This window comes from Natator depressus, chromosome 6 (assembly GCF_965152275.1).
Source record: "Natator depressus isolate rNatDep1 chromosome 6, rNatDep2.hap1, whole genome shotgun sequence".
Lineage (NCBI taxonomy): Eukaryota > Metazoa > Chordata > Testudines > Cheloniidae > Natator > Natator depressus.
Window position 1 is genome coordinate 14,641,884 of NC_134239.1, and position 14,806 is coordinate 14,656,689.

The 14,806-nt window shown below is 53.4% G+C and overlaps 1 protein-coding gene and 1 long non-coding RNA gene across 3 annotated transcripts; one reads left to right on the top strand and one right to left on the bottom strand.

Annotated features, from left to right (window-relative positions):
• Window positions 1-1,450: 1,450 nt before the first annotated feature.
• POLD4 (DNA polymerase delta 4, accessory subunit) lies at window positions 1,451-7,131 on the bottom strand. 2 transcript variants are annotated; one of them, XM_074954564.1, is made up of 5 exons: window positions 7,042-7,131; window positions 6,370-6,574; window positions 4,566-4,673; window positions 2,823-2,934; window positions 1,451-1,616 (listed from the first exon to the last, which is right to left on the bottom strand). In XM_074954564.1, exons 2-5 carry the CDS (start codon window positions 6,563-6,565, stop codon window positions 1,592-1,594), a joined length of 441 nt encoding a protein of 146 aa, XP_074810665.1. In that variant the 5' UTR covers window positions 6,566-6,574; window positions 7,042-7,131; the 3' UTR covers window positions 1,451-1,591. The 2 variants fall into 2 exon arrangements, with proteins under 2 accessions (XP_074810665.1, XP_074810667.1); XM_074954566.1 differs by lacking the exon at window positions 7,042-7,131 and adding an exon at window positions 6,920-6,956.
• Window positions 3,350-9,173, top strand: LOC141988679 (uncharacterized). The gene is made up of 3 exons (XR_012639807.1): window positions 3,350-3,552; window positions 4,950-5,137; window positions 8,877-9,173. It is a non-coding gene; the product is annotated as an uncharacterized LOC141988679 (long non-coding RNA).
• The last annotated feature ends 5,633 nt before the right edge of the window (window positions 9,174-14,806 follow it).

Here is a 14,806-nt window from a genome sequence, read left to right on the forward strand (position 1 = left end):
GTTTAACCCCAAAAAGCCCAGCCTGCTCTAGCTTCAGCCCAGCTCAGCCCATGGAGCTGCCCTGGGCAAGGCCAAGAGCCAGCAGCCATCCCCCAGGCCTGCTGGCACAGGGGGCCCTCCATGTGCTACACCCTGCAGGCACAGTCCAGGGCCCCAGAAGGGAAAGCCTCTGTTTCCCATTCCCCAGAGCCAGCCCGTCGCCCACTCTGCATAGAATATCAGAGTTGGAAGGGACCTCAGGAGGACATCTAGTCCAACCCCCTGCTCAAAGCAGGACCAGTCCCCAATTTTTGCCCCAGATCCATAAATGGCCCCCGCAAGGATTGAACTCACAACCCTGGGTTTAGCAGGCCAATGCTCAAACCACTGAGCTATCCCTCCCCCCGTCACTGGATGACAATGCTCTTTGTGTACTGTGAGGTATGGGCTGCTCCAAGTAGCCTGGGCTGATGAGTGCTTCTTCCCTGGGGGTTCCTGCTGGCCTGTGTGTGGGGCAGGGGTTCATGCACTGAGGCTCACTTGCCCCTGTAGCTGCTGGGTGGGCTGTCACTCCTATAGGGCCAGGCCCCAGGCCATGACTTGGTTGTGCTCCAGGCCCACAAAGGCTCCCACAAGACACCACAGTGTGGTTCTAGACTCACAGGCGGTAGAGCTGAACAGCTGTGTGCTGGAACTCACCCACACAGGAAAATGTTCTAGACCAGACAGGTGCACTGATGTTCTGGAGCTGGTGCCTTGGATAGAGAAAAATCTGCTTCTGGAACTGATTAGCAACAGCTCAAAGTCAGCTAGGCAAGCCTGGTGCCAAATGGATCTAGAATATGTGCATTAGCAAGATGGTGTTACAGAGCAGATGGCATAGCCAAATGGTTCTAGACCACATGCCTTACTTGGTCACACCATCGCTCTAGAACATGCACTGTGGGCCTAGATTGCACATGCCCTAGCTGGCTGCGACTGCTTCTCAAATACATGCCATGGTTCTAATTGCACAAGCTAGACAACACAAGGTGAGTGAACATTAGGAGACACCATGGTTCCAACATGGCAGCACTAGTTGTATACTAGGAGGCTCTACAGCACAACGCTAGCTAGACATAAGGGTCAAGACCAGATGCAAACTTCAGTGTTTTGGAGCAGAGATAACAAGAGGGCTCCAAAGGTGGCTGCTTGGCCTGTCCATCTCTAGAGGGACTCTGTATGCATTGAAGTCAGCTGTTTCCCCACAATGCCCACACTTTTCAGAAGAGACACATGGCTCTCCTGCACCTGCCTTGCCCTAGGCTGTAGAATTCACCAGGCCTCAGAGGTTCTCAAACAGGCCCTTTAATCTGGAATACGGCCCTCTCGAGCTGATGGGACAAAGCACGGCTTGGTCTTGGGTTGTCAGGACCTGGGCTTGCCCATCCAATGTCAGCCCTGGGCACCCCATACTGCAATGACCAGGGGACCCTCTCCCCTCCCCCTCCCCTCCCCCCATACAAGCACAGAGCTATTTTCCAATCAGGAACCAGAGTAAAGTGCTGTGGAGTCCAAGCGGCAGCATGATTCCCCCTTCCTCGCTGTATGGCAAGGCCAGTCCTGCCTCATCTCAGAGTGGGTAGTCATGCCAGAGGCTGCAGAGGAAGGCAGAGAGAATGTGGTTACTCCCCAGGGTCCCTGGCTCTGCATCCCACCCCTCCCACTCCCTCCACTGGGCCCAGCCAGGGCTGGAAGGTCCGGAATGCAGCTGGTTCCACGCAGCGCTGCTGTGGTGGGTCTGCAGGAGACAATTTTACGGTTGACTTAGGGAAATGATGCGGCTGGGTCCCACAACTACTGGCTTTCAGGGATGGCCAGCCTGCAGCCTGGGGAAGGGGGGCCCAGATCTTTCACTCTCCCCTCAAACCCGTTCATTTCTTCCTTCTCTTTGCCTAGCCCTCAGAGCCAAGGGCTCTGAGCCCCAAGGCAGGGCTGGGAGGGGGTAGGCACTGGCTGGGAGAACTTCCAAGAAACCCCAAGGGCTGCATGGAGCAGGGCTCAGCTGTGGCACTCTCCCCTCGTAGTCACTGCTGGCACGAATGCTCTAGTGCCGCACTAGGGGGTGCTGTGCTGTAGGGGGCAGGGTGAGGGGCTCAGTCAGGGGGCTCTCTTCTCACAGTCAGTGCGGACACCAACTGTATTGACCTTTGAATCACCCTCAATAGGTATCAGGATTAATGCCCCACATAGGAGAACTGCCCCAACACTCCTATGTGGGAGCTGTGGGTCTAGGCTCTCTGCAGACTCCGGCAGGTGTCACTGCAGGAGGAGCGTTGCTTCATAACTGCGAGGGAAGAGGGTTCATTTTTCCACTGGGAGTTGGGGGGAGGAAGCAGATCCTGAGCCTGCAAAGGGGTGTGGAGATGCCCTAGATCTGCAATGATCATTTGTGGAGCCCTCTTGTTCCTCAGATCTATGCACAAAGCTCCTTCCAAGCCAAACTGCTGGGAGCAAAGGGGGTGGGAGCTGAGTTCCAGCTGATGCACCCAGGAGACTGATCATGTTTCCCCTCACACACATGCAGCAGGGCTCATTTAAGGGAGATTTACTACAATTTCCACAGTATGCATCCGATGAAGTGAGCTGTAGCTCACGAAAGCTCATGCTCAAATAAATTGGTTAGTCTCTAAGGTGCCACAAGTACTCCTTTTCTTTTTGCGAATACAGACTAACACGGCTGTTACTCTGAAACCTATCCCAGGGTATTGACGCTGCTGGGCAGCAGCTGGGAAAGCACCACACACACACACATCTGCAGATGCCCTGCAGCCCCCTGGGAAGGGGCTGGGCCCCAAACCAACCAGTGCATGAAGCTCACGTCTCCCTCATGCTCCAGCAGTGTCTCCCGCACTGTGACAGGGGGGCTCAGCCCCAGGGACTCAGCCCGCTCCCATCGCTGCAGCCGGGTGATCCCTGCCAGCAAGAGAGTGAAAGGTTAATGGGGGGGTAGGGTGGCAGGAGGGCGCAGACAGCTGAAGGCCCAGGTGCCCTGCGCATTGTCCCAGGCACTGCACAGAGCCCGACCAAGATCAGGGCCCCCATTGTGCCAGGTGCTGCACAGATCCTTCCCTATAGAGCTTCATTTTAAAATGGCAGAACAGGCTCAGCCCTGAGCAGGGAGGATGGGAGTGCTGCCCCCTCAATTTTGATCGGGGGGCCAGCCCTGAGAAAATGGGGGGGAAGCTGTAGCTCCTCTCCTCCCCCCAGGGATCGCCAGTCAACCGAACCAAAAAGAGGAAACTTGGTGTTTGGGTGCTGCCATGAAAGGCCTGGCCCATGTCCACGGGGGGGTCTGGAAAGACAACGGGCACCCCAAGGACTGAGCACCTGACACCTCCTTCCCGGCAGGCGGAGCCCAGGAACTCAGCATGGCTCTGGCATCGGACTGACGGGCCAGGCAGCTGGGCTAAGAGCCAGACTTTGGGGAGCCAGAGCCAAACGGGATTCCACCACAGCTTGACTGGGCGCTCAGCTCTGTGACCTTTGCTTCTCTGTGCTGCCGTGAGGACTCCCTGTGCCGCATGCCAGCAGGTTAACAAACCCTGCCCTAGTTGGAAAAGCTGCCCCATGTCACTGGCTGGGGTGCCTGGGGCCCTGGAGAGGGGGACAGTCTCTGACCAGGCATCTGGCTCAGTTGGACTTGCTGGGCAGAGTTCATGGTGCAAAGCAGGAGCCCAGAACCCAGCGTCTCGGAGGCGCTAAGGCCTTGAGGAAGCTTGGGACCCCTTGGGGGTCAGGCACATTGACAGGGGTCCTCCAACAGACTATTTCAAAGCTGGGGTGTAGTGCTCATCCTGTGGATCTGTGACAGAAGGGATGTGGGGCCTTCCCCTATAGGGGGTGCTGGCTCTGTTCAGGCTGGTTGGCCCAGGAGGGCAGAGAATAGGACACCAGCTCCAATCCAGCCCAACCCCAGAGTTCAGGCCCCCAGTGCTGTTTAGCAGCAGTGGGCCAGGTGGCGTGGCATTCATTTCCCACTGGCCCAGGCTCCCATCATCATGTCCCCCAGTATATGGCCTCGTTGGCCACCTGGGGATGGGGAAGGAAGCAGCCCCAGTGCGCAAGGCACAGCGTGACTAGGATGATCCAGGGGCTTCCCCCCATGCTGCCCCAAAAGGGGCCAAGCAGTGAGCTGGCCTGGCAACCCCTCAGCAGGAGCTGGCTGGCCTCTTGGGGAGGCCCTGTGTGGTCCTCACTGCAGTGGGGTCAGGGCACAGTTCTGTCAGTGCAGGGATAGGGGGCCAAGCAATCATGAATGTGTGGGGGGAGGGAAGGAGGTGGGGCTATCATCAATGTGGGGGGTAAAGGGGCAGGGCTGTCATTGTTGTGGAGGGGAAAGGGTAGGGACACACATCGGTTCAGGATGGAGCGGGGTGGGGCTCATCAGTACAGGATGGAAGGGGTGGGGCTCTCACCAGTTCAGGGGGTGGGGCTGTCACCGGTGTGGGGGGAGAAGGGGGCAAGGCTCTCACCTGTGTGGCACAGGGAGAGCTCATTAGTGGCGGGCTCTCACTGGTTCAGGATGGAGGGGGCGGGGCTCTCACCAGTGCAGGGTCCATACTCCCAGCTGAGGTCGAACTGTTTGAGCATCTCCAGCTGGGCCGGGTGCAGGGAGCCACCTGGGGGGACATCAGCTGGGACCGGCACTGCCTCTGAGCAGCAGATGGGAACAGACAGACAGATCAGCATTGCTGTGGAAACAGGCCCACGCCCACCAGCACTCCCCCCCCCCCCCCACAACACAGTCCAAGCCAGGAAATCCCCGGGCCCAGCAGTTCCCCCCAGGGCCAAGTCAGAGGGGTCATGGCTTGAGAACACAGGCCAGTAACTGCGGCTGGCCCAGCTCCCAGTGGCCAGGGGGAGATGGAGTGGCAATGGTTATTATGGGTCTGTCCATGGCTCCAGGTCTGTCCATCTCCCCCGCCCAGATGCTTGGCTCTCCCACAACCCGGATGGTGGGGTATGTTGCAGCGACAACGTCGCCCCTCCCCAGGACTGAACCCAGCTCCAGCTCTGAGAGCACAGCCCACTCGGTCTGAGTCACCGAGCCACCCCAAGCTGGAAGGCTGAAACAGGCTCCAGTCTGCACCCCTGGCTTGACCACTTTGGGATGACAGTGAGTAGCATGGGAACAAAGCAGAGAGTACTCACACCCCCAACCCCTGAGACAGATCTGCCCCTTCATCCCCCACACTGAGACTGCTCCGCTGCTGTACCCCCGCAATGTACCCTGAGACAGCTCTGCCCCCTGCACTCCTCCAGCCCTGAGACAGCGCCACCCCTTTGCACCTCCCAAAACAGCTCCGCCCCCCCCCATACCCTGCAGCTATTGAAGCTGTTCTGCTGAGGGTAACCGGGTGTCCAGTTCTCGACTGGAACACTGAGTTGAAAAGGGGTCCTGGCAGCTCCAGTCAGCACCACTGACCAGGCCATTAACTGTCTGGTTGGTGGCGCCATGCAACGGGGCTGGCAAGCTCCCTGTTAGCCTCTGTGCCATGTGGCTTCCGGAAGCAGCAGCATGTCCCCCCCTCCAACTCCTACACGTAGGGGCAACCAGGGGGCTCTGCACACTGTCCCTGTGCCGAGTGCCACCCCCACAGCTCCCTTTGGTTGGGAACTGCAGCCAATGGGAGCTGTGGGGGTGGTGCCTGAGGAAAGGGCAGCGCGCAGAGACACCTGGCCTTGCCTCTGTATAGGAGCCAGAGGGGAAACATGCTGCTGCTTCCAGGAGCTGCTTGAGGTGAGCGCTGCCCAGAGCCTGCACCCCCGACCCCCTTCCGGGCCCCAACTTCCTACCCCACCCCTGATCCTCTGAACCCCTCGGTCCCAGCCCAGAGCACCCCCTGCATACCAAATTCCTCATCCCCAGCCCCACCCCAAAGCCCACATCACCAGCCGGAGCCCTCATCCTGTGCACCCCAACCTCCTGCCCCAACCTGGAGCCCCTTCCCATACTCCAAACCCCTCGGCTCCACCCCCCCAGCCCACAGCCCTCTCCTGCACCCCAAACCCCTCATCCCTGGCCCCACCCCAGAGCCCACACCCCCCAGCTGGAGCCCTAACCCCCTCTCGCATGCCAACCCACTGCCTCAGCCTGGAGCCCCCTCCCACACCCTCAACTCATTTCTGGCCCCACCCTGAGCCCTCACCCCCAAGCCAGTCCAGTGAAAATGAGTCAGTGAGGGTGGGGAGAGGGGGATGGAGTGAGCAGGGGTGGGGCCTCGGTGGAGGGGCAGGGCAAGGTTGTTTGGTTTTGTGCGAGTGGACAGTTGACAACCCTAGTTCTGCATCCCCCAGCTTGAGATGGCTCTACACCCACCCCCAAGCCGCTTCCAATCCCTGCTCTACCTGCATCCCGAGATCCGGCTGTGCCATCCAGGGCCCCAGCTTTGCCAGGCTGGGGTATGAGCCCATCTTCTGGGGGCCCTGCCCCTCCATGGGCCAGGCATTCACTTGGCTGTAGGGTCCCCTCCTTGGTGTCAGGGTCCCGCTGCTGCCTCTTCACCACCTGAAAGGAGTCGGTGATAAGCCGCTTCCTGCCCATGGCTCCCAGCTGCAGTGGGGAGGGGGAAAGTTGGTCAGTGGAGAAAGAGGGCTGGGCCCTGGGGCAGCTCCCAAGAAAAGCCTGAGGGAGATGCCCCATGGTGGCAAAACTAATGACCATTACACTTAACTACCCCGAGCTACACTCTGCTCTAACCCCTAGACCCCGCTCCCCTCCCAAAGCCAGGCTAGAACCCAGGAGTCCTGCCAGGCCAGGCCAGCCCCCTCCCCGGTAACCCCTAGACCCCGCTCCCCTCCCAGAGCCAGGCGAGAACCCAGGAGTCCTGCCAGGCCAGGCCAGCCCCCTCCCCTGTAACCCCTAGACCCCGCTCCCCTCCCAGAGCCAGGCGAGAACCCAGGAGTCCTGCCAGGCCAGTCTCAAACCAGAGCCCCGCCCCCTCCGTCCGCAGGGAGGGGCTGCGGGCTCCCCTTCCTGCGCTCCCAGCTCTGGGGAGGGGGGACGGGACGATACGATACCGTGGCCGCCTTCCCCGGGCAGCGGCTGCGATCGGCGCCAGGACCCGTCACCCGAGAGCCCAGCGGGGGTCCTGAGGCCCCGCCCCCCAAGGGGCCCCACCTTCCAGACCGGCAGCCAATGGGGCCGCTGCTTTCCCTTCGCCTTAAAAGGGCAAGCACAGCGCCGCGCGGGGAGGGAGAGTGTGGGGGAAGTGGCGGAGCTGCGGGGCACGGGGTAGGGATGGCCGGGCTGAAAAGACGCGGGCACACAGCAGAGATGGGAGCAAAGGGGGGAAGGGATGGGGAACATGGGGGCACACACAGCAGGGATAGAGAGTTGTGGGGGCTCACACAGAAGGGATGGGGCATAGGGCAGGGTGGGCATGACCTTCCCTCCCCCCCATCTCAAGGCAGGGAACGGACCCCAAGCAATCCCCTCAGGAGAGGAGAGGGACTCATGTAGGCCAGTGAATTGGGGCTGGGATAATCTTCCCACCTCCCCAACCCAGTGAGCAGGGTGAATGGTTCAGCAGGGACCCCCTACTTCCCCGTGAACAGTTTAGGGGGAGAAGGCCAGGACCAGACCCCTCCCTCAGTTTGATCTCTAAAATTGAGGGGGATACATGGGGGCCCTGGGTATGGGGAAGAGGGGAGCATGGCAGGGTCTCACTTGGGTGTAGGGGATGCTGGATATGGGGGGGGAGGAGAGGAGTACAGTACAGTGGGATCTCAGGTGCAGGGGGAGGGAAAAATTGGGTCTCACTCTGGCAGTTGAGGATATGGCGGGGGGAAGGGAGCACACTACAGTCTCCAATGCAAGGAGTATGGGGCGGTGGTAGCATGGCAGGGTCTCATTCTGGGGCTGTTGGACTGAGCAGGTGCCTGTCTGGTGGGGGAGGGGGACTAGAGAGGTCCTTGGGGTCCAGGGGGAAGGCAGGAGAGACTCATCACTAACTGGTCTGGGGACAGGTGCCTGATATAATCAGGTGCAACAGTGATGGGCATGCTGTGGGAGGGAGGATGGAGACAGTTTAGGTTCCCTGTTTATGCTGATGTGCTGCTGATTCTTCCCCAAGGACAGGACAGGGAGAAATGGAAACACAGCAGGGCTCTGGTTTTGCTGGGGTACCATCCTGGAGTCCAGTCAGGGGTAGGAGCCTCACTGCATCAGGTGCTGCACAGACACAGATGGTGCCTGCCTTTGGCAGCCAGCCCTGTGGCTAGCACTAGAGAGCGCAGAGTGGGACCATATCCATGGGGATCCCCTGGCCTGCCTGCCTCAGCTCTGTTCCTGGCCTTGCCCCACAGGACCCTGCTACTGCTGGGGAGATGGGAACCCTGGCTAGTCACAGGGCAGAGTTAAGTTTGTTGGGTGGGGGGAGGAAGAGTGTGATGATCTCTATCCCTACTCCTTTTCCAAGATTGATACATTTTGTGCAAAGCACATTGTGTAAGGTATCATTTGAAAACTCATGATTTGCCGATCATTACTGTCCTGATAAATATGTGAGGCAATACTAGTACATAAGATTGCACTATATGATCTTACCAAGACATGTTCCAAAATGTTCTGGAGGGCAGTCGCAAACAAGTTCTCCAAGACAAAAGGCTAGCCAATGCCTCAGCCATGTGTCAACTAGATCAAATGGATCGCCCCCTAATTCAGTGGCTACTCTTCAGCAGGAGAGAGGGTGTGAGAAAAAAATTTAAAAAAAAAAATCTACATTTTAACAAAGAAGCAGCTTCAGGTTCCTGGCCACACAGACTCTGCCTCCTGAACATCAGCTCGAGATAATTACTGTGCAAGGGAAAGGGCAGATGCCCCAAATCATCTCTCCCTTACTCTCTACCCACAGCCTCATCAACACCAGAAGAGCAAAAGAAGCAGCAGTGGACTCGGGTTGGTGGGAGGGAAGATCCTGACTGAAAGGTTTTGTCCAGTAAGACTGCTGGAACCTGTTGTGAGAGATACCTTTGCTTTGTATTCACTTCATTTGTTAAGTTAGCTGTTACAACAAAATAAAAGGCAAAACACAAGTAACAAAATCTGACTTTTATGCGTCATTACTTGTAGTTACTTAAAATACATCTTTCTGTAGTTAAGATGTTTTGTTGTTTTATCTAGATCAGTGTGTTTGGATTGAAGTGTTGGGATAACAAGATTTGTGCACATCATTTTCTATTCATAAATGGACGTTATATGAGCTTGTTTTGTCCAGGAGGGTGCTGGGCACATGTCTGGGACTGGGAGTTTGATGATGTTGCCCTGTTGTGTAATTTGTAAATGACTAGCTATACCACTCATGTAGTATAGGTGGGAGTGATTTACATGTTGGAGGCTGTGAGAGAGCAGTCCAGGAGCGGTTGCTCTCACAGCAAAGCAGTGTAAAAGGCACCTCAGGCTAGAGAATTCAGGGGACACAGCTGTACATCAGTACCCTTCATAATGACTGTAACGGAGCACACACTCACCACTGCAGCACCTCCTGCTCGTTGCGCTGAGAATTGGCTCTGTCCAGCTGTGGAGCACCCTCTGCAGGTGGTGTCTCACCCATCATCTGCCCTGCTGTGCTGTCTGGGACTCGTGTTGCTCCCTGGCTTGCGGCATCCTCTTCTGGACACAGCCCTCCGGCCATGCCCCATTTAGTTCTCTCTCCTTCTGGGGGTATCAGCACCCTTCAGTCTGCACCTGCCCTCGTGGCCAACTGCAGCCCCAAAGTCTAGCCCTTTGCCTCAGGGGCTAGCCACAGTCCATATCAGGCCATGCTCCTCCACAGCCAGGTGCAGTATAAGGTGTGTGTGTTGGGGCGGACATGACACAGGCCCACCCACTACTCTGGGTCCCGGCCATGTCCTGCCTTTCTACTGCTCATGCTCCCTGGGCCACTTCCCTTTGGCCCTTGCACCTTCTCAGCCCTTTCTTTCAGGGGTCTCAGCCTGGCAGGTACCAGGCTGGAGCTTTTGCTCTGCTCCCCTGAGCCTGCCCAGCATTGCTCTAGCTAAGGTGCTATCCCTAGAAGCCAGTCCTTCTTCCTTGCTTATCAGAGAGAAACTACTGTCACCACTGCTTTGCAGCCTTTATATAGGGCCCAGCCTGGCCCTAATTGGCTGCCTTTCTGCCCTTCTCTGATTGGCCAGGTTCAGCACAGGCTCTCGCCAGCCTGCTTTAACCCCTCCTCTGCCAAAGTGGGGCAACTGCCCCACTACAATGTCATAATGGTATAGTTGGTAGGATCTATGCACAGATAGTTATTTTAAATGAAGTGTATACGTTAAGCACTGGTACAGTGATTTTAAGAGCATCTCAAGTATGGTGGCTGGAAATGGTCAAAGAGAGGTTACTGTTTGTTGTTTTCTGTTTGCTTATTTGGGGTGAGGGAAATAGAAACAGGAAAGCATAAAAATGAACACCAGTGAAACAACTGCAAAGTTAGATCTGGTCAGACTGAAGGCAGAAGAGAGAGAGAACACAAATTCCAAAAGTGGCAGGTAGAAAGGAGACTGAAAGAAGCAGTTGGAAAGAAGCTGAAGGAGACAGAGGCAGCTGCTGCATGGTAAGCTGAAGAAGCCTCCCATAGGAGTGCCATGGAGCCAAAGCATCAAGAAACTGAAGCCCAGAAGTGAACCGAAGAGGGAAAGGAAATACAATCTGGAACTGTTAGAAAAGCATGGAAAGATCCTGGAGTCACCAACATCTCTCTCCACTTAAGGAACTCTCAGCTGGGACAAGTTGTGCTGTTACAAGAGTGTGGACTTCAAGTAACCTGTACTTGATACAACCGCAGCCATTTTGTGTACTCAGCTATGATTAGTTAAAAATGAGAACACTACATAGTTAGAAATAATGTGGTTGTTGCCTAAGTAAAGCAGACAAATAGCTGTACAGCTGCACCTTTGTACAAATTTATTTAATTTTTTTTTAAAGAGTGTAAATAACTTACCTTGGATCTGTGTATCTTACTGTTATGACTAGGAGTTACTTTGCTGATAAATAACATTATGAGGTGCGGAGTGGGTTTTTTGTTTTGTTTTTTGCTGTTGCTAGGAAAATGTTAGCCTAGTAGAGGTTACTATAAGTTATAAATATGTACTTTGTTTTGAGTAACTTAAAAACATTAGTTGAAAAGTGTGCAATCTGGAGCAATTCAAGGAAGATTTCTAAGACCTAGCAGACTGACATCTTACTCCCCAGCAGCTGGAAGGATGGCTGGTCACCGGAAACCTGCCGCTGAACACTTGATACCACATCAGACTCTGGGTAACCATATCTGGGGTGCTCTAGACTATGGCACTTGCATATGTGTGTGTGCTTGAGCCTTAATAAAAAAGGAGCTTTAAGTGAAAGCACTCTTGTTTGTACCAATCATTTATCAGAGGGAGGTTCTGTGTCCCCATTGATTTAATTCCTGAAACTGCTTGGAAGACAAAAATTAGTTACCAGAGTATCATGTTCAAATAAGTCCTAATAACAAATTTGGTGAGCCAGCCAGGAATGGTGGAGAGGAAGGGGACGATCGGTACAAAGTTTGTTGCAACAGGGACTAGAGGGACTTGTCGCAACCTGTAATTCCCATGTTGTATCCGTAAATTGACTCACAGACTACAATCCATTACTAGGACACAAGCTGGTAGCCTGATCTAATAAAAAAAATATTTCAGAAGAAAAGGGAACATCTGAAAAAATGGAAACGTTGGAAATAATTTTGGGTAACAGCTTGACAAATTTTGTATAGGAAAATAGTAATAGTCTTTGGAAGCCTGGAGCCTTCACCAGCCCTGGGGCATTCCTGCAGCTCTGTAAGCAAATGGTTGCAATAATAGTAAATAAAAAACTAGATCAGTTAAAGGCAAAAGTAAAGGAGTTAGAAAAGAAAGCAGATAGCCTAAAGGCAGTCAGATACCCTTAGGGCTATGACTCTGAGTCAGGCAGCACAGAGAGTGGCAATGCAGAAGGAAATGTGTAGTAGTAAAAAAAGTGAGTGAAAGCCTGGAGCAGGAAGTATATGAATTGAAAAGGCAGACAGAGGAAAGCAAGGCAGTGGTTACAGCCTTATTAAAGGACTCCCATAATAAGACTCAGGCAGACCATGGGGAATGCAAGAGACACATTTGTGCCCTTAAAGCAGAGTTGGGAGGCAAAGGGGAATAGTGGCTGTGATAAAGGGGGCTCATAGTCTGGGGGGAAATAGGGTGGGGGGACCCTGCTTTGTATCTTCTTTGTTATAACTATGAAAGGGAAGATTAATGATTTTCCCCTGGGCCCTTTTGGGCAGTACCCATATGGCCCTTTGCTCCAGATACTAGAAGGCTGCGGAAGCCCCTGCCCATAACCCCAATAGTAAACACCACGGTCAGCAAAATTGGTCCCCAAGAGTGTAGCCAAGGATGAAAGGAATGGGTAAAGATCAGGCCTTTCTCCCCTGACGAGGTTAGGGCCACAGGGAAAATCGGTAGGTCTGCCAAACCAGAGTACAGCCTTGGGATAGCTGATGAGGATAGCTGATACCCCCGGTCTCACTCTGGCAGATGTAGTGGCCTTGGCCAGAAAATGTATGACCCACAAGGACTTTGCAAAAAGAAAAGGAGTACTTGTGGCACCTTAGAGACTAAAAAATTTATCTGAGCATAAGCTTTTGTGAGTTACAGCTCACTTCATCGGATGCATGTTGTGGAAAATACAGTGGGGAGATTTTATATACACAGAGAACATAAAACAATGTGTGTTACCATACACACTGTAACGAGAGTGATAAGATAAGGTGAGCAGCAGGAGAGCCGGGGGGGGGAACCTTTTGTAGTGATAATCAAGGTGGGCCATTTCCAGTAGTGGACAAGAACGTGTGAGGAACAGTTTGGGGGGGGGAAAATAAACATGGGGACCCGCATGGCCCCACAGTATGCCAACATTTTTATGGCTGTCTTAGAACAACTCTTCCTCAGCTCTCGTCCCCAAATGCCCCTACTCTACTTGCGCTACATTGATGACATCTTCATCATCTGGAAAAGAAGCCCTTGAGGAATTCCACCATGATTTCAATAATTTCCATCCCACCATCAATCGCAGCCTGGACCAGTCCACACAAGAGATCCACTTCCTGGACACTACAGTGCTAATAAGTGATGGTCACATAAACACCACCCTATACCGGAAACCTACTGACCGCTATGCTTACCTACATGCCTCCAGCTTTCATCCAGATCACACCACACGATCCATTGTCTATAGCCAAGCTCTACGATACAACCGAATTTGCTCCAACCCCTCAGACAGAGACAAATACCTACAAGATCTCTATCAAGCATTCTTACAACTCCAATACCCACCTGCTGAAGTGAAGAAACAGATTGACAGAGCCAGAAGAGTACCCAGAAGTTACCTGCTACAGGACAGGCCCAACAAAGAAAATAACAGAACGCCACTAGCCATCACCTTCAGCCCCCAACTAAAACCTCTCCAACGCATCATCAAGGATCTACAACGTATCCTGAAGGACGACCCATCACTCTCACAGATCTTGGGAGGCAGGCCAGTCCTTGCTTACAGACAGCCCCCCAACCTGAAGCAAATACTCACCAGCAACCACACACCACGCAACAGAACCACTAACCCAGGAACCTATCCTTGCAACAAAGCCCGTTGCCAACTGTGCCCACATATCTATTCAGGGGACACCATCACAGGGCCTAATAACATCAGCCACACTATCAGAGGCTCGTTCACCTGCACATCCACCAATGTGATATATGCCATCATGTGCCAGCAATGCCCCTCTGCCATGTACATTGGTCAAACTGGACAGTCTCTACGTAAAAGAATAAATGGACACAAATCAGACGTCAAGAATTATAACATTTAAAAACCAGTTGGAGAACACTTCAATCTCTCTGGTCACTCGATTACAGACCTAAAAGTGAAAAGAAAAGGAGTACTTGTGGCACCTTAGAGACTAACCTAAAAGTGGCAATTCTTCAACAAAAAAACTTCAAAAACAGACTCCAACGAGAGACTGCTGAATTGGAATTAATTTGCAAATTGGATACAATTAACTTAGGCTTGAATAAAGACTGGGAGTGGATGTGTCATTACACATAGTAAAACTATTTCCCCATGTTTATTCCCTCCCCCCCCCCCCCCGACAGTTCCTCACACGTTCTTGTCAACTGCTGGAAATGGCCCACCTTGATTATCACTACAAAAGTTTCCCACTCCCCCCCGGCCCCCGCTCTCCTGCTGGTAATAGCTCACCTAACCTGAACTCTCTCGTTACAGTTTGTATGGTAACACCCATTGTTTTACTTTCTCTGTCTATATAAAATCTCCCCACTGTATTTTCCACTACATGCATCCAATGAAGTGAGCTGTAGCTCACAAAAGCTTATGCTCAAATAAATTGGTTAGTCTCTAACATGCCACAAGTACTCCTTTTCTTTTTGCGGATACAGACTAACACGGCTGCTACTCTGAAACCTGTCATTAAGCAAAGGACTTTGCAGGCTCCCTTTATGCTATCCAAGTAGGAATCTTAAAAATTAATGCTTTAAAAGAATTGAAAGTGCTGATTGACTTCACTGACAGGGTTCTATGGAAGATGCTCCCGACACACCCTGAGAACTGGTGGAGATTTTAGCTCACAGCCCTTAAGGCATCTGAAGAACTGAAGTGGCCTAAATAGAAGTTCTTGTAATTGCAAAAAAATACTGGAGGGTAAGAGCTAACAAAATAAAGAAATGGGTTGCCTCCCCAAACTTCCTGTGAAAGTTGACGGGGCATGAAGGAAAGACCCCG

Bases quoted from the DNA above. Each gene is read 5' to 3' on its own strand.
- POLD4 (XM_074954564.1), bottom strand. From the start codon at position 6,565: ATGGGCAGGAAGCGGCTTATCACCGACTCCTTTCAGGTGGTGAAGAGG. The intron at 4,674-6,369 runs GTAGAGCAGGGA...TCTGCTGCTCAG, and splicing joins AGCCGGATCTCGGGATGCAG to AGGCAGTGCCGGTCCCAGCT. The intron at 2,935-4,565 runs GTGAGAGCCCCG...TCTTGCTGGCAG, and splicing joins GGAGTATGGACCCTGCACTG to GGATCACCCGGCTGCAGCGA.